This window comes from Polypterus senegalus, chromosome 8, assembly GCF_016835505.1.
Source record: "Polypterus senegalus isolate Bchr_013 chromosome 8, ASM1683550v1, whole genome shotgun sequence".
NCBI lineage: Eukaryota > Metazoa > Chordata > Cladistia > Polypteriformes > Polypteridae > Polypterus > Polypterus senegalus.
The window spans coordinates 138,320,677-138,343,969 of record NC_053161.1 but is presented as its reverse complement, the minus strand read 5'-3'; the positions used below and the strand labels follow the sequence as shown (position 1 = coordinate 138,343,969).

The window sequence follows — 23,293 nt, the reverse complement described above, 5'->3', positions numbered from 1 at the left end:
GGACCTAAAGTAATATACACTCAAGGCATTATATACCAATATGGAGGGGAAGGTAGGCTGATATGGATGATGAGGTGGAGTGCAGAGGGTGTTGGTCACAAAGTCTTATTTATTATTTGTATGTTCTTCTTTTCAAGCCGGCATATGCAGAGTTCATGTCCAAATGTCTGTTAATGGCGTTTTCATTGGATAGCCAGTCCTCTGGAGCTTTTAGTATTAGCCTTGAATTTTACTTGCATGGAGTCCCATTCAAATGTGTGTCTGGTCAAACTTGTATGTGTGGAAATCAGAGACCATGGGTCCTTTCTTTGGACTACATTGTGATGTTCCTGTATATGTGTGGTGAGTGTTTTTGATGTTTATCCCACTTATACAGCTGGTCACGCATTACATGGTATGCTGTTAACTGCGCTCCATGCCTCTGCTGCTGATTTCTTGTTTTTAGCATTAAAAAGGACTGTGCACAGCATGTTTGTAGGCCTGTGCGCTACATTGATGCCTGCTCTGAACATGAAACATGCTGTACCTTTTGGGGAGGGGGGGGGTCCAAGTTGGTGTCACATGTTTGCTGGGGTCTCTAGTGTCTATGTCTATATATATTATATATATATATATATATATATATATATATATATATATATATATATATATATATATATATTCTAAATGTATATTCTAAATATATATTCTAATTTCTGTTAGAATGGACTTGGTTTTAATGAAATTCTTGTTTTAATGAATTTATTTTATATTTGTTCCTGGCCAATTCCCTATACAACTAATGTTTTAAAAAAAAAACATTACTGGAAAGTACATTTAATTTGCAAAATCCATTACACCAAAGTAATTCTCGATGTAAAAAGCAGAAAAAGACTTGCATTTCTTCTGACCTTGGATCAGAAAATGCATTTCAACAGCTCAGTTGAATAACCAATTTGACTTCAATGTCATTTGCTCGACAATCGTCACACTCTTGCAACAGAGTGAAGCTCAAGAAGGGGATTGCAGCAAGCTGGAGACGTTGAGGATTTATGACTGTCAATTAAATTAAAACTGTATTAGTGAATCGAGTACGATTGAGGAGGGTCATCTGGGATCGGCTAACAAGGCTGTTTCTGGGCATAGGCTCTCCAGGAAAGGTCGAGGCCACACTCTAGTGGTCAGGACGCATTACTACAGCCTTCAGTAGCGATTTCTATTCTACTGTATTTTATTTTGTTTAGAAAAATTTGTCTGGACCAGAGCAGAGCACAAAGAAATGTTTATGTTGGGAGCCTCAGCAGCACCTGCACTGTCTGCACTATGCGAGGCACAATCTGTGTGCTGTTGCATATACAGTACTAGGGCAGGCAGTGTGAGGCCTCTTCACCACCTGTGCATTGTGCGCGTGACAGTAAAGAAGAGCTGCTACAACTTTGGCAGTTAGCCGGTACTAGGACCAGGACTCATGACTCACCCCATGGTCTTCCCACGTGATGCGCAGCCTGTCACATGCACACACAGCTGGGTCTCAGTCCCCTTCTCCCACTGCTCTTTAAGCACAGCACCGCAGGGTGACGGACAGCTGACCCGGGTGCAGTCCAGGCTCCAATCCAGAACCGGTTCGACCCTCTTCGCGTCCCCAGTTTGCCTTCGACCCCGGGTGATGTAATCGTGGTAGGTGATTCGATTGTACGAAACCTCAATATCACATGCCCTAATCGTAAATCTTTTGTTTCTTGTTTTTCCGGTGCTCGATTCCAAGATGTGATGAGACAGGCGCCGACCATCTACGAGAAGCACAAGAGGGCAGTTGGATCCTTTATTTTACACGCCGGCGTAAACGACATAAGGCACCTAGAGTCGGAGATTCTCAAGGCTGACTTCGCAGCACTAGTTAAAGACACGAAGGAGAGGACCCCATCGGCAAAAATTTTCATCTCGGGTCCACTACCTCTCGTCAGACGATCGAATGAATACTACAGTCGTCTGCTGGGTTTAAACAACTGGCTGAGAGGCTTCTGCGAGACTCAAGACATCGGGTTTATTGACAACTGGGATCTTTTTTGGGAAAGGCCGCCTTCTTCAAGCGGGATGGACTGCATCCGAATAGATTTGGCGCCCGGGTCCTCTCCGAAAACATCGCTAAGGTAATTCATCTATCTTGACTGTCTACTTCTACTTTAAACCCCTTCCGTAATGCTACTGCTTTGATAGGACATAATGGCTTAACACAGTCTTCCGTTAAAGTGCACAGCATTAATAATCTAATAACCAATCTTAATGCACGTAAAAATCTAGGCAGTGCGGCATAAACACCAATAATTTAATTGAAATTACTACTTTAGATCAACAATGCATTAAAACTATAAAAACAGATTGTAGATTACATAAAAATACACACAAAGCGGCGTTAACAAAAATAACTTAGTTTTTGTTCCAATACCAATAACAGCATAAATTCAGCTCTGCCCTCAGAAACATTAAATATGGCACTATTAAATGTTAAAGCTTTAAATAACAAGACATTTCTTATAAACAATCTTATTAGTGATAGTAACATTGATTTTATTGCACTAAATGAAACATGGCTTAACTCCAGGCGGCTGTTTTAATCGAATCTGCCTCCGGATTACAGTTTTACTCGTGCAGACCGCCAGGAAAAAGGGGGGTTGGCAAACATTTACTCGAGCGATTAAAATGTAAAGATGTTAGTTTTGGTAAATTTAAGTCCTTTGAGTATCTCGCCGTTGTTATTCATGGAGATTCTCACGTTCTAGTATTATCCGTGTATAGACCTCCTAAATATAACGCGTCTTTCTTTGAGGAATTCTCTGACTTAATGTCAATTTTAATTACAAACTATGACACACTCTTAATAGTGGCGACTTTAACTTTCATATCGACAATCAGTGTGACCAAAAGTAAAAGAATTCATGAACCTCCTGGACTCTTTTGATTTGAGGCAGCTCGTTAATCAGCCTACACATAAAGCAGGTCATACATTAGACTTAGTGATTACTAAAGGACTTAAAGTTGATATAAAGCAGGTCATTGATATTGGTCTATCAGACCATTTCCTTCTACTATTTAATATAGAAATAAAGATAGAAAACACTCATGAGAAGCATTTTGTTAAAAAACGCTTCTTTGACTCATCAGCAGCTTTAAAACTTACAAACATTCTAAGCAATCAGTCCGTTTATAGTGCCAACTATAATAGCGAGGATAATGTAAATAGTAAAGTGGAAAACTTTAATTCTAAAGTAAGAGCTGCTGTTGACATAGTTGCACCTGAAAAGACAGTTAAAAAAATCTTCTAGTATTGTTATTCCATGGAAGACCCAAAGAGTGTCTGATTTAAAAGAACATGTCGTAGAGCTGAGCGTAAATGGAGGAAAACTAAACTAACTATCCATTATGAGATATTGAAAGTTAAAATAACAGAATACAATAACACTGTCCGTCTTGAGAGCGCTGCTATTTCTCTAAGATTATAAATAACAATGCTAGTAATCCCAGAGTCCTATTTTCTACAATTGACCGTCTGTTAAACCCAGGTAACACAAAGGAATGCCCCAGAATACTTCCAGTGAAACCTGTGAGAACATTGCTGTATTTTTCAATCAAAAATTAATGATATTAAGATAACATAGTATATCTCCCCAACACTGCAGAACCTCCAAAGCCCCGGTACTCCATTATAAACAAATTAAATGCTTTTACCAGGATAGATTTACCTGAATTACATAGTATAATCTCTCAACTGAAACCCTCCACCTGTGTCCTTGACCCAATACCAACAAGGTTTTTCAAAGAAGTATCAGGCGTGCTAATTGACAATATTCTGGACATAGTAAACTGTCATTAGATACGGGGTCTTCCAGACTGTCTTAAGACTGCTGTAGTTAAACCCCTGCTCAAGAAAATAATCTTGACCCCTCTGCTTTGAAAATTTTAGACCCATCTCTAACCTGCCCTTCTTAAGTAAAATTCTAGAGAAGGCAGTCATTATGCAGTTAAATGACCACCTAAATAAACATGCTATTCTTGATAAATTTCAGTCAGGTTTCAGAACAAATCACAGCACAGAAACTGCACTTGTTAAAGTAGTAAATGACTTGCGGGTAAATGCAGACAGAGGCCATTTATCTGTTCTCATCCTCTTAGATCTGAGTGCTGCATTTGACACCATTGATCACAATATTCTTAGAAATCGCCTTAGTCAATGGGTGGGCCTCTCTGGCAGTGTCTTAAATTGGTTTGAATCCTACCTGGCAGGGAGAAAATTCTTTGTTAGTTGTGGTAATCACATCTCAAAGACACATGATATCCATATGGTGTTCCACAAGGCTCTATCCTGGGTCCGCTGCTTTCTCAATCTACATGCTTCCGTTAGGTCAGATTATCTCAGGTTACAACGTGAGCTACCACAGCTATGCTGATGACACACAGCTGTACTTATCAATAGCACCTGATGACTCCGACTCTTTCGATTCACTAACACAATGTCTTACTGGTATTTCTGAATGGATGAATAGTAATTTTCTCAAACTAAATAAAGAGAAAACTGAAATTTTAGTAATTGGCAATAATGGATTCAATGAGGTTATCAGAAATAAACTTGATGCATTAGGATTAAAAGTTAAGACGGAAGTAAAAAACTTAGGGGTAACCGTTGACTGTAATCTGAATTTTAAATGCATATTCATCAGACCACTAGGACAGCATTTTTTCACTTAAGAAACATAGCAAAAGTTAGACCTCTTATATCATTGAAAGATGCTGAGAAATTAATTCACGCTTTTGTTTTCAGTAGACTAGATTACTGTAACGCACTCCTCTCAGGACTACCCAAAAAAGACATAAATCATTTGCAACGAGTGCAGAATGCAGCTGCTAGAATCCTAACTAGGAAAAGAAAATCCGAACACATTTCTCCAGTTTTGATGTCACTACACTGGTTACCTGTGTCATTCAGGATTGACTTTAAAATACTGCTTATGGTTTATAAAGCCTTAAATAATCTCGCTCCATCTTATATATCGGAATGTCTGACACCTTATATTCCAAATCGTAACCTTAGATCCTCAAATGAGTGTCTCCTTAGAATTCCAAAAGCTAAACTTAAAAGAAGTGGTGAGGCGGCCTTCTGCTGTTATGCACCTAAAATCTGGAATAGCCTGCCAATAGGAATTCGCCAGGCAAATACAGTAGAGCACTTTAAAACACTGCTGAAAACACATTACTTTAACATGGCCTTTTTATAACTTCACTTTAACTTAATCCTGATACTCTGTATGTTCAATTCATCATAATAACTATTCATGGTGGCACTAAAATCGTACTGACCCCTACTCTCTCTTCTGTTTCTTTTTCCGGTTTCTTTGTGGTGGCCTGCGCCACCTCCACCTACTCAAAGCATCCTGATGCTTCAACATTGATGGACTAAAATCCAGAAGTCTACGTGACCATCATCATCAAGTCCTTCCATGAGAACCCTAACTACAAAGAGGACTGTTTCATTTATGTTAGGTAGAATGCCCAGAGGGACTGGGCGGTCTCATGGTCTGGAACCCTACAGATTTTATTTTTTTTTTTCTCCAGCCGTCTGGAGTTTTTTTTTTGTTTTTTCTGTCCACCCTGGCCATTGGACCTTACTCTTATTCTATGTTAATTAATGTTGACTTATTTTATTTTCTTACTGTCTTTATTTTTCTTTTCTTCATGATTTAAAACTTTGAGCTATTTTTTGTATGAAAATGTGCTATATAAATAAATGTTGTTGTTGTTGTTGTTCTTCATGTATATTTTTTGTATAATAATATTTCTAATTGAATAGATTTTTTTTTTTTGCTCCTCTGGAACCGGCCATCATGCAGCTAGGTGTTTGCTGGAGAGTGTAAGGTTGGCAAAAAATTTCTCTAAATACTTTTTCTTTTATCACTGGGAAAATAATGATAAATTACTAAGATAAATGTACTACTTTGTAGGACCCTAATGCAGAGATGTCAGCATTGAAATGCCTGAATGCAAATCTGAAAAGATTTAAGGTGTTTGTCCTGATGCTTTCTGTCTCTTGTTTGGCATATTTTATATACATGTAGTGGTTTTGTCCTCCTACTCTGGATTTTGGGATTGTAAGATCTCATTCATTTCCTTTATACATCAAATTCTTATCTCCTTGACCTGCCTATCCTCTTTGTCATCTGTTTAGTCATGGCAGCTGCCAACCTACTCCTTGCTTCCCAACAGAACTGTCTTCAATTTGGTACATTAAGGAATCAGCGGTGCTCATTCTGTAATTTGATGTACTTGGAGTTACTGTATCTGCACTTTGGACTACCAAAGCAACATTGCTAGCTTTCAAAAACTGTGATTTTGCTGTTTCACTGCCTAATCCTTTATTTGTATAATTGTGTGATGCAGTGGTGTCTTTATTTGGATGTGACAGATCAATCAATCAATCAATCAATCAATCAATCAATCAATCAATCAATCAATCAATCAATCAATCAATCAATCAATCAATCAATCAATCAATCAATCAATCAATCAATCAATCAATCTATCTATCTATCCTTACTTTCCAATAAAGCATGACCAGGAGCATTTACTACCAGAAACTATAATCAGCCAGGAAAAAAAACTGTTTCAATGGAAATCAGCCAGATAGCGTGGACAGCAAAACGAGTCTTCAGTGGGAATATGCAAGCTCCAGACTGATTGCATGAAATGGTTCAGAACTTTACAATTTTGCAAGCATTAATTAATTATCATAAAATAAGTCTGCAGGGCCCCTGCCAACGTTTCTGCTAAATTTTTATTGTTTTAATCAATATGAGGAAGTAAAACGTTATTTTTTTTCTTTTTCTAATTAACCCTTTTTTTCCTGTGGTGGGCTAGTGACCTGCCCGGGGTTTGTTTCCTGCATTGCGCCCTGTGTTGGCTGGGATTGGCTCCAGCAGACCCGCGTGACCCTGTAGTTAGGATATAGCAGGTTGGATAATGAATGGATGGGACTCTCTTTTTCAGGGAGGAGTAGGTTTTTGTGTGGGTTTTAAGATTAACAAACCTTAACTTTTTTCTGTGACATATTAATAGCTTATATTTCAAATGAGATATTTTTCCTTCTTATTTATAGCAACATAATAATAATAATAATAATAATAATAATGACACAAATTGCTTCACACTAAACATAGATACCAGAAACAAATAAAATAAATGAACATTTTTTTTAAACAATGTTTCAGTAAAGTAAAAATCAAACATAACAGAGATTTACAATTAATAACCTAGTACGTTTAAAAAGGCTAAACTATAAAAGTACATCATTAAATAAGATTTAAAAGTTGCTACTGAATTAGCTGATCTAACACCCAGCAGTAGTCTGTTCCAAAGTCTAAGTGCCATCACAGGAAACCTTTTTGTCTTTAATCTAGACTTTAAAACAGACAGATGAAAGTTTATTTTATATATATATATATATATATATATATATATATATATATATATATATATATATATATATATATATATATAGTTTTATATTCATATATACAGTCATATGAAAAAGTTTGGGAACCTCTCTCAGCTTGCATAATAATTGACTACTTTCAACAAAAAAGATAACAGTGGTATGTCTCTCATTACCTAGGAACATCTGAGTACTGGGGTGTTTTCTGAACAGAGATTTTTAGTGAAGCAGTATTTAGTTGTATGAAATTAAATCAAATGTGAAAAACTGGCTGTGCAAAAATGTGGGTCAAATTGCAATTTTTCTGATTTGAATGCATGTAACTGCTCAATACTGATTACTTGCAACACCAAATTGGTTGGATTAGCTTGTTAAGCCTTGAACTTCATAGACAGGTGTGTCCAATCATGAGAAAATGTATTTAAGGTGGTCAATTGCAAGTTGTGCTTCCCTTTGACTCTCCTCTGAAGAGTGAAAGCATGGGATCCTCTAAGCAACTCTCAAAAGATCTGAAAACAAAGATTGTTCAGTTTCATGGTTTAGGGGAAGGCTACAAAAAGCTCTCTCAGAGGTTTAAACTGTCAGTTTCAACTGTAAGGAATGAAATCAGGAAATGGAAGGCCACAGGCACAGTTGCTGTTAAACCCAGCAGGTCTAATAGGCCAAGAAAAATACAGGAGCGGCATATGAGCAGGATTGTGAGAATGGTTACAGACAACCCACAGATCACCTCCAAAGACCTGCACGAACATTCTGCTGCAGATGGTGTATCTGTACATCATTCTACAATTCAGTGCAATTTGTACAAAGAACATCTGTATGGCAAGATGATGAGAAAAAAGCCCTTTCTGCACTCACGCCACAAACAGAGTCGCCTGATGTATGCAAATGCTCATTTAGACAAGCCAGATTCATTTTGGAACAGGAAGTGCTTTGGACTGATGAGACAAAAATGTAGTTATTTGCTCATAAAAAAAACTTTGCAAGAAGAACACTGCATTCCAAGAAAAACACCTGCTACCGACTGTCAAATTTGGTGGAGGTTCCATCATGCTGTGGGGCTGTGTGGCTAGTTCAGGGACTGGGGACCTTGTTAAAGTCGGGGGTCTGATGAATTCAACCCAATATCAACAAATTCTTCAGGATAATGTTCAAGCATCAGTCACAAAGTTGAAGTTACACAGGGGTTGGATATTCCAACAAGACAATGACCCAAAACACAGTTCGAAATCTACAAAGGCATTCATGTAGAGGGAGAAGTACAATGTTCTGGAATGGCTGTCACAGTCCCCAGACTTGAATATCATCGAAAATCTATGGGATGATTTGAAGCAGGCTGATTGAACTGGAGAGATTTTGTATGGAAGAATAGTCAAAAAGACCTCCATCCAGAATCCAGACACTCATCAAAGGCTACAGGAGGTGTCCAGAGGTTGTTATATTTGCAAAAGAAGGCTCAACTAAGTATTGATGTAATGTCTCTGTTCGGGTGCCCAAATGTTGCACCTGTCTAATTTTGTTATGATGCATATTGCATATTTTCTTTTAATACAATAAACTAAATTTCACTGTTGAAACACTACTATTTCCATAAGGCATGTCATATATTAAAAGGAAGTTGCTACTTTGAAAGCTCAGCCAGTGATAAACAAAAATCCAAAGAATTAAGAGGGGTTCCCAAACATTTTCATATGACTGTATTCTAAATTGAAATGGAAGCCAGTGGAGAGATGCCAAAATTGGAGTATGGTCACATAGCTTTGATTTGTAAGTGATCTAGTCACATTATTCAGCACGAACTGAAGAAGAGCAAGAGAAGAACAGTTTGCTGCACTTCAGTAATTGATACAAGATGTAAAAAAGGAATGCATTACCCTTTCAGTTCAATTGAGACAAGATGTAATAAAGGCATTTATGACCCGTTCAGTATCTTCAACAATAAAGAATTTCTCATCTTTTCAGTGTTCACCAATTGATAAAACCATGAGTGTACCCGTTTATTTACATGAGCTTCAAAACTCGTAGCTGGTATGAAAAAGCACTCCTAAATTCTTGGACAATGATTTAATACTTTGTGCCAAACACCCCAATGTCCTGCTTTACTGAAAATGTATTTCATCGTTGGCCAATTAATAAAATCTTGTGTTTTCAGAATTTAGCTGAAGAACATTATAAGACATTCAATTTCTAATATCGTCTGAACAGATTTTGAGAATCAACAAATTAGAAACATTATTCTGATTCATAAACAATTAAAGTTATGAGTCATCAGAATTACAATGAAAGTTAATATTATGTTTATGAATTACATATCCAAGTAGAAGGATGTATAAAATGAAATTGGACTTTAAATGGAGTCTTGAGGAACTCCACAAGTAAGCATAGAAGATAAAGAAACCTTTCTTCTACTAACCACTATAAATGTTCTAGTGAACAAATAAAAGGAAAACCAATCGAGTGCTACTCCTGATACTCCAACCCACTGTTTTAATCGATTGTTCATGACAGCATGATCAATAGTGTTAACAGCAACACTTAAATCCAAAAGAACTAAATCAGACACATTCCCCTCGTTTATTAGAAGACTATTTTAACCCAGGAAGGGCCATTTATGTATTATGTTTCACTTTAAATTCTGATTGGAATTTCTAAAAAACGTTATTGTATTCAACCACTTCAAGCAGCTGTGGGCCTTCCACTTTTTTACAATAGTTTGCATAAAGTGGGAGTTTGGATATTGGCTGAATTATTAATTATATATTATTTATTAATAACTTTATATTTAAATTATATATTATTTATCTGCTGCATTGGGTTGGCACCCTGCCAAGGGTTTGTTTCCTGCGTTGCACCCTGTGTTGGCTGGGATGGGCTCCTGCGGACCCCCGTGACCCTGTAGTTAGGATATAGTGGGTTGGATAATGGATGGATGGATATTATTTATTATTAAATAATTATATAATTATTAAGGTCTGACTGATCCAGAATTGGTTTCTTGATCAAGGGCTGTACCATAGCATTTTAAAAATAATTAGGAACCACACCAGTTGGTCAGAGAACTATTTAAAATCAATAAAAGAAAATGTCTTTAAGCCGTCTAGTAGGTATGACGTCCACAGAACATGCGGCTGGTTTAAGCTGATGGATTACTCCAGTGGGCTCCTGCTCGGAAACAGATCTAAATGCACTCATTAGCAACCTCTCTGCACACTATACCTCATTATGATACCGGGGATGCACAATTGAAGCCCTTGGTTTATTTAATTACCTGGTAAAAATAAAAAAGTTAAAAACTGTTCATAAGTGATATTGCTTGATGCATCTGTTTGTGGAACAGGGTTGACAAGACTGTTAATAGTTTCATATAACAGACTAGGATTTTGCTTCTTATTGTTAATAAGTTCCGTGACATATGCTGCCTTGGTTGTCGTAACAGCCAATCAAAAGATCTTTTAAAAGTACAGGATGTGCAATTAATTTTGTGGCATTTCAAGCTCTTTTAGCTCTCCTACATTTTTGTTTTGAAACCCAAATATACTCACTAATTCATGCAGGCTTTGAACGTTCTGCCCTTGACCGTAATTCTTAAAGGTGCAATAGATTCTAAGACTGACTGGCATTAATTATTAAAATCATCTACCAGCCGTGAAGTGTCAGCCACATCCACATCCATCAGTCTAGAGCAAGAAGACGAAAAGGCTGAATATCTAATATGTGTCAGAGAGTCCAAGCCGACATTTTCAAGGGCAGTGGAGAGCTGGGCCCACATTTATCAAGTGCCTCAGAATTACCCCTAGGAATTGCACTGGAAGTCTCACTAAGATAAGCATTTGTCCTACATTGGAGTAAGAAGTCAGTGAGAGGTTGGAGGCAATGTCTGAGAATGAATGACTTAATAATTTTAAGGCACCCCTTACCATACATTGCCTCTCATAAAGATGTTTTGTAGACCATCCTTATCTTGTGTAAGGCTCTATTTATCTAGCAGTCTCTGCCTGTCTTCTTGAACCTTCCTGGACTTGTAAACTGTAACGCAAATGTTCCAGGGGTTTGTGGAATGTAGAGCTCAGTGTAGCTTGTGACATTTTGCTGTCAATCACCCATCCAGCTTCACCTACATTCATCCTAATATGCTGGCTACTACAGTACAGTTTGCATCTGTGTGTCAACCTGCTGTGGGCCTATGAGAGGCCACAGAATCACAGGGCATACGCAACATGTACACAGTTGATCATTTATGAATGAAAAGTAATATCAATAATAATACAACTATAAAAGATAATAATCTCTTATTTTATATAAGGGATTATTCATAAACAGCACTAATTGCAAAGCACAAAACAATTTGCAATATAATATGTAATAATTCACAGTGCACTTTAGAAAAATAAACATACTTTTTCCATTATTTCTTGGCATGAAAAATAACCAGCTCAACAGTACCTCAAAGAAATTTTCAAAGTGTGGGATTCTGTTCACAGCACAAAAAAAACCTTTGATACTTCATAGAGCGTTATAAATATGGGGAATAAATTATCATAGAGATATGCCAAAATACAGCCTGGCCCACCAAGCTGTTATGCAAATTGTGTATCAGGAGCCGCAGGTGTGAATACTTGGATGAAATTGCCTGACTATGGACCACAGAAGGGGGCTGTAAAACAGCCAGCTCCTGCAATATGGATCTCTTTCAAAGCTAACAGGAAACAGGGTGGCTCTTTTGATTTGGAGATTCGGCAGTCCAGCTTGTTGTCTTTCAGGAAATGAGGTCTATGTGGAAGAAGAACACAACTGTTACCTCTTTGGTAACAGGTGTGATCAAACAGTAATCAGAGATTAGACATACAAGAATATGACGAGCTTCCATCCATATACTGTATCTGTGGGTGAAAACCACAGCAAAAAAGACAGCAATTGCTCCAAAAACATAATTTTGAATGCCAAAAAATTATCCACATCATACTTTTTTCTGCTTATTTTGCCCCATTAGAGTTCTTTTTTTTTGCATTTTTTTCATCTATCCAGGCATTGTGACTGATGGGGTGTTTGTGTCCTGCATAGCTCAGCAGCATGCCAACATGTAAATAATTAGCCAGCTTTGTGTTAGTTAATCTATATATATATATAAAAGTCAATGTGTGTATGTATGTATGTATGTTCCAGCATCACTTCTGAACGTCTGGAGAGATTTTCATGAAACTTTTTACACGTGTCTCATTGTTTGACTAAAAATACTGTAGGGTGAAATCAGCCCTAACCCACCCCCTCCTGATCTCACGGTCTTGTATGCATGTTATCATCCAGTTGACACTCAGAACGACCAGCAGAGGGTGAACTGGAGGTGACTGCCAGCATTCTTTATGTTTGAGCACCAACGCACCCCTGTTACTTTTGAAATTAAATAGAGTTGTACACGTGCAAATGTGTGTCTGTCCAGCCCGGAAGTGAGACGTAGAGTTGGGGTGAGGGCTCCAGTCCCGAGGATATGCAAGTGAGGCCAGCACACCGGCAAAAGGAAACCTACTAAGAAAGACAATCGCTTAGCTGCTAATGCACAAATGATGCAAGCACGTCGGCAACACAAATCCTCATAGCAGTGAGATGCCCAGAGTAGTTCTGATGATTTCAATACTTTCTAGGATCCTGTGCTGGCTTACACAGTTAGTATGTATATATATATATATATATATATATATATATATATATATATATATATATATAATATATATATATATATATAATATATATATAATATAATATATACATATATATAATATATATATATATAATATATCAGTATATAATATATATATAATATATCCATCCATTTTCCAACCCGCTGAATCCGAACACAGGGTCACGGGGGTCTGCTGGAGCCAATCCCAGTCAACACAGGGCACAAGGCAGGAACCAATCCTGGGCAGGGTGCCAACCCACCGCAGGACACACACAAACACCCTCACACACCAAGCACACACTAGGGCCAATTTAGGATCACCAATCCACCTAACCGGCATGTCTTTGGACTGTGGGAGGAAACCGGAACGCCCGGAGGAAACCCATGCAGACACGTGAAGAAAACATGCAAACTCCACGCAGGAAGGACCCGGGAAGTGAACCCAGGTCTCCTAACTGCGAGGCAATATAATATAATATATATATGTGGTTGAAATAGTTTTACTGTCAAATAATGCAGAGTACGTGACACATGTTTCGCCACGGCATGTGGTTCGTTTACTTTTCTGTATGTAGATCGGGGAAATTACATTCAAGGCATTCATAGTCTGAATCACAATCTGATTGTATGGGTGGTTACCTACCAGGTAACGCTTGTGGTTGACGTCCGAGGTTCAGTTCCTGAGAGGGGGTGCAGTGAGTGTGTACGCCTGATGAGCCCAGAATTAGGGCGAAACATGTGTCGCAGACTCTTTACATTATTTGACAGTAAAACTGTTTCAACCATTCTATGATCTGCTTCTCGCAACTGAAAGAGGGCACCGTGGCGGATGTTAGCCGACTTGCTGACCAACCACAAGCGTTACCTGGTAGGTAACCACCCATACAATCAGATTGTGATTCAGACTACGAATGCCTTCATATATATATATATATATATATATATATATATATATATATATATATATATATACTGTATATATATATATATATATATATATATATACAGAATATAAAGGTCAATGTGTGTATGTATGTATGTTCCAGCATCACGTCCGAACGGCTTGATCAGTTTTAATGACACTTAGTATGCGTTTCTCATTGATCGACTTAAAATACTGTAGGGTGTAATTAGCCCTAACCCACCCCATTCTGGGTAGGGTAGGGAGTGATCTTGTATGCATGTTATTATCCAGTTGACACTCAGAACGACCACCAGACAGTGAACTGGAGGTGACTACCAGCATTCTTTATGTTTGAGCACCGCACCCCTGTGGCTTTTCAAATTAAATACAGTTGGCCGGTTCAGAGCGTCAACTAAATGATAACATACATACAAGACTGCAAGAGAAGCACATTAGTGAGTCTTTACTGTTTGTTAATTTATTTTTATTTTTAAAATTGTGTTTTTTTAATTATGTTTTTCTCAAAAAATAAAAAAAAAAAAGCGTTATTTTCCTCCTAAATAAGCAGAGGGTTTACCAGCAAGGAAGGAAGTAAAAGATTACTAGTTAACTTGAGTACATTGTGTGCAAGCCACAAGGCATAGTTAAGAATAAAGAGCACATTAAAAAGACAGGGTGTTCAACAGTTTTCTAATATTTATAGTTGCACTGGGTTGGAAAAAAGAGAAACCGACTAAGAGAATTTCTAACAGGCAGGCTAATGGGAAAGTCTAGTGAGACATACTGTAAAAAGACTTTCAGCAGGCATCTTAAAATGAGTCAGTAGCAAAGAGAAGAAAGCATTTAGTAGTAAGCGTGACTTAAACAGTTAATACAGGGGCTAAGAGAGGGCCAGTAAGTATTCAACAGGTACTGTAGTGTGTTCAACTCATGAATAATTCATATATAATTTATAAGTACAATATAATTCCAGTATAATGTTAGAATTTTCGGTGAAGTCCACTTCCAGGATTCTTACATCTGCGGGAGCTGGCACCTCAATTTGAGGGTCCCTGAATATTAAGAGGATGTGGCTAGCCTGTTTTGTAATAAGAAACTGGCAGATCTTGCCCAGGGGTCCTTTAAGGATTAAGTGTGCACTCCTCAAGTGCCATGCGTTGAGACTCCAGACCAGAGAGGTAAAAGGTGGTGAGTGTCAGACAGACGTCAGCATGAGGCAAGAGGTATGCACTGTTCAGGGTCACCAACCCCAGAGTTTGAGGCTTTCAACCATTTTCAGGACCTTGCTGATCTGGACTGTGGTTCTGATAACTCCGGGGTAAAAGGTAAGGATGCGTCTAAGATATTCTTGCCAACCAATGTAGCATTTCGGTCTGGGATATACCCAGAAACACCTGTGTACTGTTTGCACTGAAGCCAGTTAGCCCCTGGGTGAAGTACTGAAGTACAGACATCACTCATATTCAATGCTTAAATTGATAGGGTCTGTCTGTGCATCTTTCTATATGTGTGAAGTTTAGGATACAAGAGTAGACCAATCTAATTAAGAATTTAGTGAGATCCACTCACACCATGATAATACAGTGCATACTCAAAAAAAAAAAAGTTTTATGTGAGTAGGGGTAATTCTGAACAGATGCAGCAAAGACTAATTAAGATAAATTGGGATAACCTTAGGTGTGGGGACAGCTAAGAGTGGGTCACTTTTAAAGTCGTTTTAGATGTAATGCAAGACACGTTTATACTTAAATTTAGAGTCAATCCTGTGGTGGAATGAGCAAGGATCTAAAAAAGAAATTATGGAGGCATACAAGGCATATAAGAATAGTAACTTCATCGCTACTGAAGGGCATATGAGAGCATGCGAGCAATGACTAAAAAAGGATATTAGGCAGGCTAAAAACATTGGAGGCAGATATTGAAAAAAAGATAAACGTTGACCCAGAGGGATTCTTTCAATATCATAGCAGTACAAGAACGGTAAAGGAGAGGTTGAAGAGTATTAAGAGCTGTAAAGGTGAGTTAGAATATACAAACAATCAAATAGCGAAGACTTTGAATTAACATTTTGTTGAACTTGAAATGGTAAAGATGTTAATAACTTCTCAAAAGTAACAGGAACTATTAAGGAAGTACTTAGTGATTTGGAAACTGTACAGGGAGAAGTACTGCTCAGATTAAACAGGCTGAAATCTAATAAATCACCAGGACCAGGTAATATTTATCCTTGATTGCTTATAGAAATGAATGCATGCATATACCCTGTTTATAGAAAGTTATTGTGTACTTGGGAAATTCCTAAGGACTGGAAAATAGCAAATATTATACCTTTATACAAAAAAAGTTGATTGGGCAGATCTGTGTAACTATAGGTCAGAAATGCCACACATCTTAATATACTGTATAATCTAACATTCTGTTAGCCTGGTTGATTGCTTCTGCACACTGCCTTGATGTAGATAGTGGTGAGTCCACTATGACTCCTAGGCACTTCTTGTAAAGTGTGCTTTCACATGTCAAACGTCCCATTGTGCATTCCTATGTGTTAGCACCTTGCATTTATTTACATTCAATTTCAACTGCCTCATATCTGGCTAAGCTTGTATGCCGTCCAAGTCCCTCCATAATAATTTAGATGATTCTACATTAACTGCCCTTCCACCTAGTTTGGTAATATCTGCAAACTTAAGCAGCTGATTGATTATATTCTTTTCTAGGTTGTTTATATACATTAAAAAGAGCAGCAGTCTCTGCACTGATCCTTAATGGACACCACTTTAAACATCACCTAAATCCTACTCCCCAAAACCCTATGCTTCCTTCATTTGAGACCATTTTGCTCCCAATTATGCACCGTGCCTTTTTTAGTGAAAAGTGATGAAAATCAAGTGAAATAATATCATATGAATCTCTTATCGCTTGCCTTTGTTGCTTCCTCATAGAATTCCAGTGTATTAGTCTATTTCAGACATATGCTGCTCAAACATTTTCTTAATAACTGCCTCCATTAATTGATAGTCATACAAAAAAGTAAATAGACCACAAGAAATGTGTTTTTTATAACATACTGCTTGTGAACAGATCAAAATTTGATCTTCATTTAAACAATATCTGTAGATAATGATATAATACAACAAACATTATGCCATATTTACATTTTGTACTCAATTTAATAATATAAATAAGCATAAATGCAAATTGTGCATTTAGAAAAAGTAAATACACCTTGATCTTCATCACTGCCTGAAATTCCTAAAATTAAAATCAAATGATTGGAACATCATTACAGATAATCTGGTCCGAACCTGTTTTATTTAAGCCCCAGATATTTAGTTTTGTTTGTTCACTGTTGTTGAATTATGTGTCATCACCATGCCAAGATCAAAGGAGCTTTCTAAGGCCTTCAGAAAGAAGGTTTTAGATGGCTATAAGTCGGGGAGGGGATTTTAAAAATCTACAAACAACTGGTAATCAACCACTCCACAACCAGTCAGGAAGATCCTCTACAAGTGGAAATTTCAAACAACTGCCAACTGCCAGGCCTGAGAGCAGAACACAAGGAGCTGAGAGAAGTGTCTAAGCACCTCAGGATTTCATCAATGGACCTACAGGTAGACTGTGTCTGATGATGTCAAAGTGCATGAGTCTACCATTTAAAAGTGGCTGCACAAATTAGATCCATATGGAAGAAATAGAGCATAAATAACAGGTGTAAGAGATGGCCGGAAGCCCAACTGGCCAGGATGCCCAAGAAATGGAGGGCTGGGGGTAGGCATCCCCCAAAATGCTAGATGGCAGCTCCACTGGATTACTGCAGTGCCCCACATTGCCACAGAGCCCCATGGGACTTGAAATTCTATATGTCAGCTCTGTTGGGTACTGTGGGTGCTGCCACGGGGTGCTGTGGAAGAGCCATGTGGCATAAAGTTTCCGCCTAACCCGGAAGTGCTTGTAGACCATGTAGGTAGAAGAGCAGAAGCACTTTCCTGGTTGGCCAATATAAAGCGGACTGGACCAACCTCACAGGAATGAGTCAGAGTCAGGTGGAAGGTGGATGAAGCTTGCTGGGAGGAGTGGAAGAGAAAGAGACAGAGAAAGAACAATAGTTGTGTGCTATGCCAACTAATTACTTGTGGCTGTGGTGGTAGGAAACAATCGATCGGGGAGAGTTTTCTCTTAATAAATAACATCTTTGTGCATTTAGCTTGTGCCCTGTGCTTGTTGTGTTGGGTTTGAGGGGCAACAGTGCCTTCTAGTGTCCACACAGGGCAAAACCAAAGTTTGCTAACGATGAACACCGAGGCAAACAAAAGGACTTCTAGAACAATGTGCCCTGGACAGACGATTCAAAGATATAGCTATTTAGCCACATTACCCATAGACAAGTTTGGTGAAAACCAAAGACAGCATTTGACCAGAAGAACCTGACACCAACTGTAAAGTATTATGGTGTAAATATTATTTGTTTAGAATTGCTTTACTGTGTCAGGATCCTGGCAGTTCACCATCATAGAATCCACTATGAATTCTTCATTGTACCAGAGGATACTTGAGGATAATGTGAGACCATCTGTCAGAAGATTGAAGCTCAACAAAAAGGAGACTTTTAACATGACAATGGACCCTAAACAAACCAGCACATCCACCAAAGAATGGCTGAAAAAAGAGATGGATGGTTCTTGAATTGCCAAGTCAAAGCCAAGATCTGAATCCCATTGAGATACTGTGAGGGGATCTGAAACAGGACTCCTCAAACATCTCAGAGCTGAAAAAAAAATCTGTATTAAGGAGTGGGAAAAACTTTCTGCAAGCAGATCTTAGAGACTGCTAAACAGTTACTGGAAATGTCTCTGCAAAAGACGGTAATACCAGGCATTACAGCCAAAGGTATGCTTACAGTACCTTTACCACAGATGGAAATGGCATATCTGTTCATTTTTTCATGAATAAATGAATTATTACAAAGTCAAATTTTCATTGTTTCTTTTTTTAAATTACATCAGCTTTATTTAAAGATACTGCTTAAATGAAAATCAAATATTGATATATCCACATATGTTAAAAAAAAAAACATTTAACACTAGAATTACCAGAGCCTACGAAAAAACTCGTAATTCCGTCCCACCTTAAATCGCTTCTTAAAATCGTTCACAGCTCTCCACCAGCGTCTTTTGTCATCTAAATGTGCTGATAAAAATCAGCCGGCTATTCCATCCCCCCACCGACTTAGAACGTGCACAAACTTCTCCCAGCTCATGTCTTGATTGATTATCTGGGAGTGAAGGGGAGTTTTAGAGTGGAAATAATAGATCATTATTTGGAACACACGCATTTCACGTGTGTTCCGTTTCTACAGTAATCCGTGTAAATACATTTTTAAAACAGAAACGTTTTTCATATTGTAGTAGTAAATGACAAAATGTAAGCATAAACTATATAATGTATGAAGCCTGAAGTCCAAATATCAAACACTTTCACAAAAGGTACAAATATAACAGAACAAGTATGCTTGTATTCAAAAATATAACTGCAGAAAAAAGCCACCTTAGCATGCCATATTGACACATATTTACTACAGCTGCCACGGTAGTGTAATGGAATCAGCTGCTAACTGGTATACAAAACGTCATGAGTTCGATCCCGATTGGTTCAGTTTTGAGAAGTAAACTGCTCTTATTCTTAATATTTTAGAATAAAAACATGCATTTCATTTCAGTGTGTAACAGCCAATGTAATTTATGATACTTGTAAAGGTTTGTTTTTTTTTTTTATTCACTTTTCATTCTCAGTCTCAGTCGTGTTCAGGATCCTTCCCTACCCCCCATCTGAGAATGCTGTTTTTTTTTACATAAAGATGCGCTGTAGCTGTGCAGCGTACTTGTGACTGCATTCTCTTACCAATGCTTGCGAACTGAAGTGCCTGCGTGCACTTTTCGTGGCATTACACGTCTATTTTTTTGAGCATGCCCGTGTCGCTCAAACACAGGAACATATGTTGGTGTACAAGAATACAAAACAAGTGCACTTTTATTCTAGACTATAGGTGAAGAAAAAATAAAGCAAGTTACAGTAGGCGGTTGATACGACAGCTTGCGTGGTGCAATGCTAAGAACTGCTGATTTCCGATCCGTGCTATATAAAATCATCACATTCAAATATTATATACTTACTTTTTCACATAACTGTACCTTCACATTAAGCTTACTAGCTTACAGTTACTTTGATTAGTCCAATCACTCTTTTTATATGTAATGTGATAATGTTTGCTAGCCTCCAGTATATACGCCAAGGGTTGGTTGGTCATTTAGTCAGTCAGTCAGTCAGTCTGTCTATCTATCTATCTATGTTGCCCTACAATAAACCCTTCATTGCTATATTTGTAGTGTATCTGAGTGTCACTCCAGGATTGGCATCTTGTTGAGAGTGTCTCAAATTGTCAATGTCAATGTTATACAGATTAGGAAAAAGCACTAATGCCACAACAGAAACCAGTAATTGAAATAAATGCTGCATAAGAAATCAATGATTTCTTCTGATTAGCCATTGGGTGACAACTGGATCATCAGGTAACTGATGGTCGGAATATTCTTATTTATCGATAATGAAAATGATACTGAAATTGGACCTGGGCAGCATTGTGGCTTAGTGGTTAGCGCTATTTTCTAAATAGCCCCAAAGACCTGGCTGCAAACCTCTCCTCATTTCGATGTGGGGTTTTCAAATGAGTGTCTCCTTAGAATTCCAAAAGCTAAACTTAAAAGAAGTGGTGAGGCGGCCTTCTGCTGTTATGCACCTAAAATCTGGAATAGCCTGCCAATAGGAATTCACCAGGCTAATACAGTAGAGCACTTTAAAACACTGCTGAAAACATATTACTTTAACATGGCCTTTTTATAACTTCACTTTAACTTAATACTGACACTCTGTATGTTCAATTCATCATAATAACTATTCATGGTGGCTCCAAAATCCGTACTGACCCCAACTCTCTCTTCTGTTTCTTTTTCCGGTTTCTTTGTGGTGGCGGCCTGCGCCACTACCACCTACTCAAAGCTTCATGATTCACCAACAATAATGAATGGATTAAAAGCCAGAAGTCTACGTGACCATCATCATCAAGTCCTTCTGTGAGAACCCTAATCCAAAGAGGACTGTTTGACTTATGTTAGGTAGATTGCCCAGAGGGGACTGGGCGGTCTCCTGGTCTGGAATCCGTAGAGATTTTTTTTCTCCAGCCTCTGGAGTTTTTTTGTTTGTTTTTCTGTCCACCCTGGCCATCGGACCTTACTTATTCTATGTTAATTAATGTTGACTTATTTTTATTTTTTATTGTGTCTTCTATTTTTCTATTCTTCATTTTGTAAAGCACTTTGAGCTACATTTGTTTTGTATGAAAATGTGCTATATAAATAAATGTTGTTGTTGTTGTTGTTGTTTCTCCAAGTACTCTTTCATTCCATATTCCATACAAGTGTATGTGGGCCCTCTGTTCAACTGCCACACCATTCAAGTTACTTCCAGCACTGGTGCCATTGTCGGATCATTGCACCCCTAAACTAGATAAGATGGTCTGATCATTGGATCTTTATTGAGATATATATATATATATATATATATATATATATATATATATATATATATATATATATATATATATATATATCAATAAAGAATATGTATATGTACATATATATTCTGCCACTTCTGGTTGTTGATTAAGCTTTATTAAGCCATCTAACATCAAAATTTATAAAGACACAATTATTGAAAATCGGAAAAATAAAAACTATAAAAAGACTTTTCAATTAATACAGCAATATAATTTTTTGGCCATAAATAAGAAGCAATACCATAAACAAAAGGAATTTGACATTTATTAGTACACTTGTGTCCTTTGGAATCAAACAATGCATACAGGTTGGTGTCACCATATGCATGAGCACTTCAAGAGAGTGTGTTTCTGGAAAGAGCAGTTTAGAGATTGAAATTAAAATATCTGACAAGTTTGGGTCATCACACTAATAGCAGAAGCATCCTGCCGCTACAGGACACTGGCTCTAAATTGTATGTGCTGTTAGAAAAGAGGGCAAACAGAGAAAGAAGAACTTGTAATGGTGGTGGTGGTCATTACTACTGATTCATATAAAGACATGCAGCATGTGCGCAGCTATGGTTGTTCTGTTCTTCAAAAGGAAGCCAAGCATTTGAGGAGAAGTCTATAAAGAACCCCAGGATGGGGTATAGCTGATCTCTACCCTGTCAAGGTCTGTTTAGCTCTAGGAAGATGGTTGATGCAAGAGTTCAGCTGCAGGGGAAAGGCAGTCAAGACAGAAGAAAGGAGGCATGGACATAAAAAGGGTGTCTGAAACAAGAGAAGGTGGGCCCAAGAGGGGTTGACAAGGGTTTGCATTTTATCTTTATTATTTCTTAACTTTTTCATTAATTCAGGTTTATGATATTTGAAAATAGAGGTTACACTTGATTATTTTAAAGAAAGAAAAAGAAATATGATGACTCTATACCAGATTCCATCTGACATAATAAAATGAATACAGTAAATAGTAAAACAAACAGGTGTTTTTAAGAGCATCATACCCATGAACACTGTATACAGACCTCAGCACACACAGGGTGGATGCCAATGGTGTCATCAAGCTGAACCTTCGTCATCCCACATTTCATTGCAACTGCAAAGCCCTGAGTTATTTCACCAGCATTTGGTCCCAGGATATGAAAACCTACAATTCTGTCCTGAAAACAAAAAAATGAAAGCAGATTAATAGGTTTAATCCAAACCAGTCTGTTTATAAGGCCAAATAACATTTAGGAGTAGCAGACATGCAGAATGCAAGTAACCTTTACTGTATGTGTGATATTTATTGTTATAGCTTCCAGGTAAAACTATTTTTTCTACTAATAATGATAATACTGCTTTTGGCTCAGTAAGATAATAAAAGCCGCTACGGAAGTGCAAAGAGGATGTTCTGAGTGCATGTATTTCAGCATACTTAAAGCTGCAAACAAGGCGTTGAACACATAAATTTAGAAAGGAAGACCATACATAAATCTTTGTCAAAGAAAGACAGGCAGAATAAACAGTAATATTAAATACAAGGACCCTACATTAAAATAAAAAAGCACTGTCAAGGACCATCATAAATTAGCCTAGTATCAACTCTACTGAATCATAAAAGAAGAAAGGTGAAATTGAGCAAATGATTTGGCGCAGTATCGCACAGTTAATACCTCCAAA

The 23,293-nt window shown here is 37.6% G+C and overlaps 1 protein-coding gene across 1 annotated transcript in view; it reads right to left on the bottom strand.

The window, feature by feature from the left end:
• LOC120534319 (thioredoxin reductase 1, cytoplasmic-like) overlaps positions 1-23,293 on the bottom strand; it is a 125,613-nt gene that overhangs the window by 5,121 nt on the left and 97,199 nt on the right. Inside the window, exon 14 of the mRNA XM_039761822.1 lies at positions 22,657-22,791. Coding sequence (XP_039617756.1) covers positions 22,657-22,791 — 135 coding nt within the window. The remainder of the gene's footprint in view (positions 1-22,656; positions 22,792-23,293) is intronic.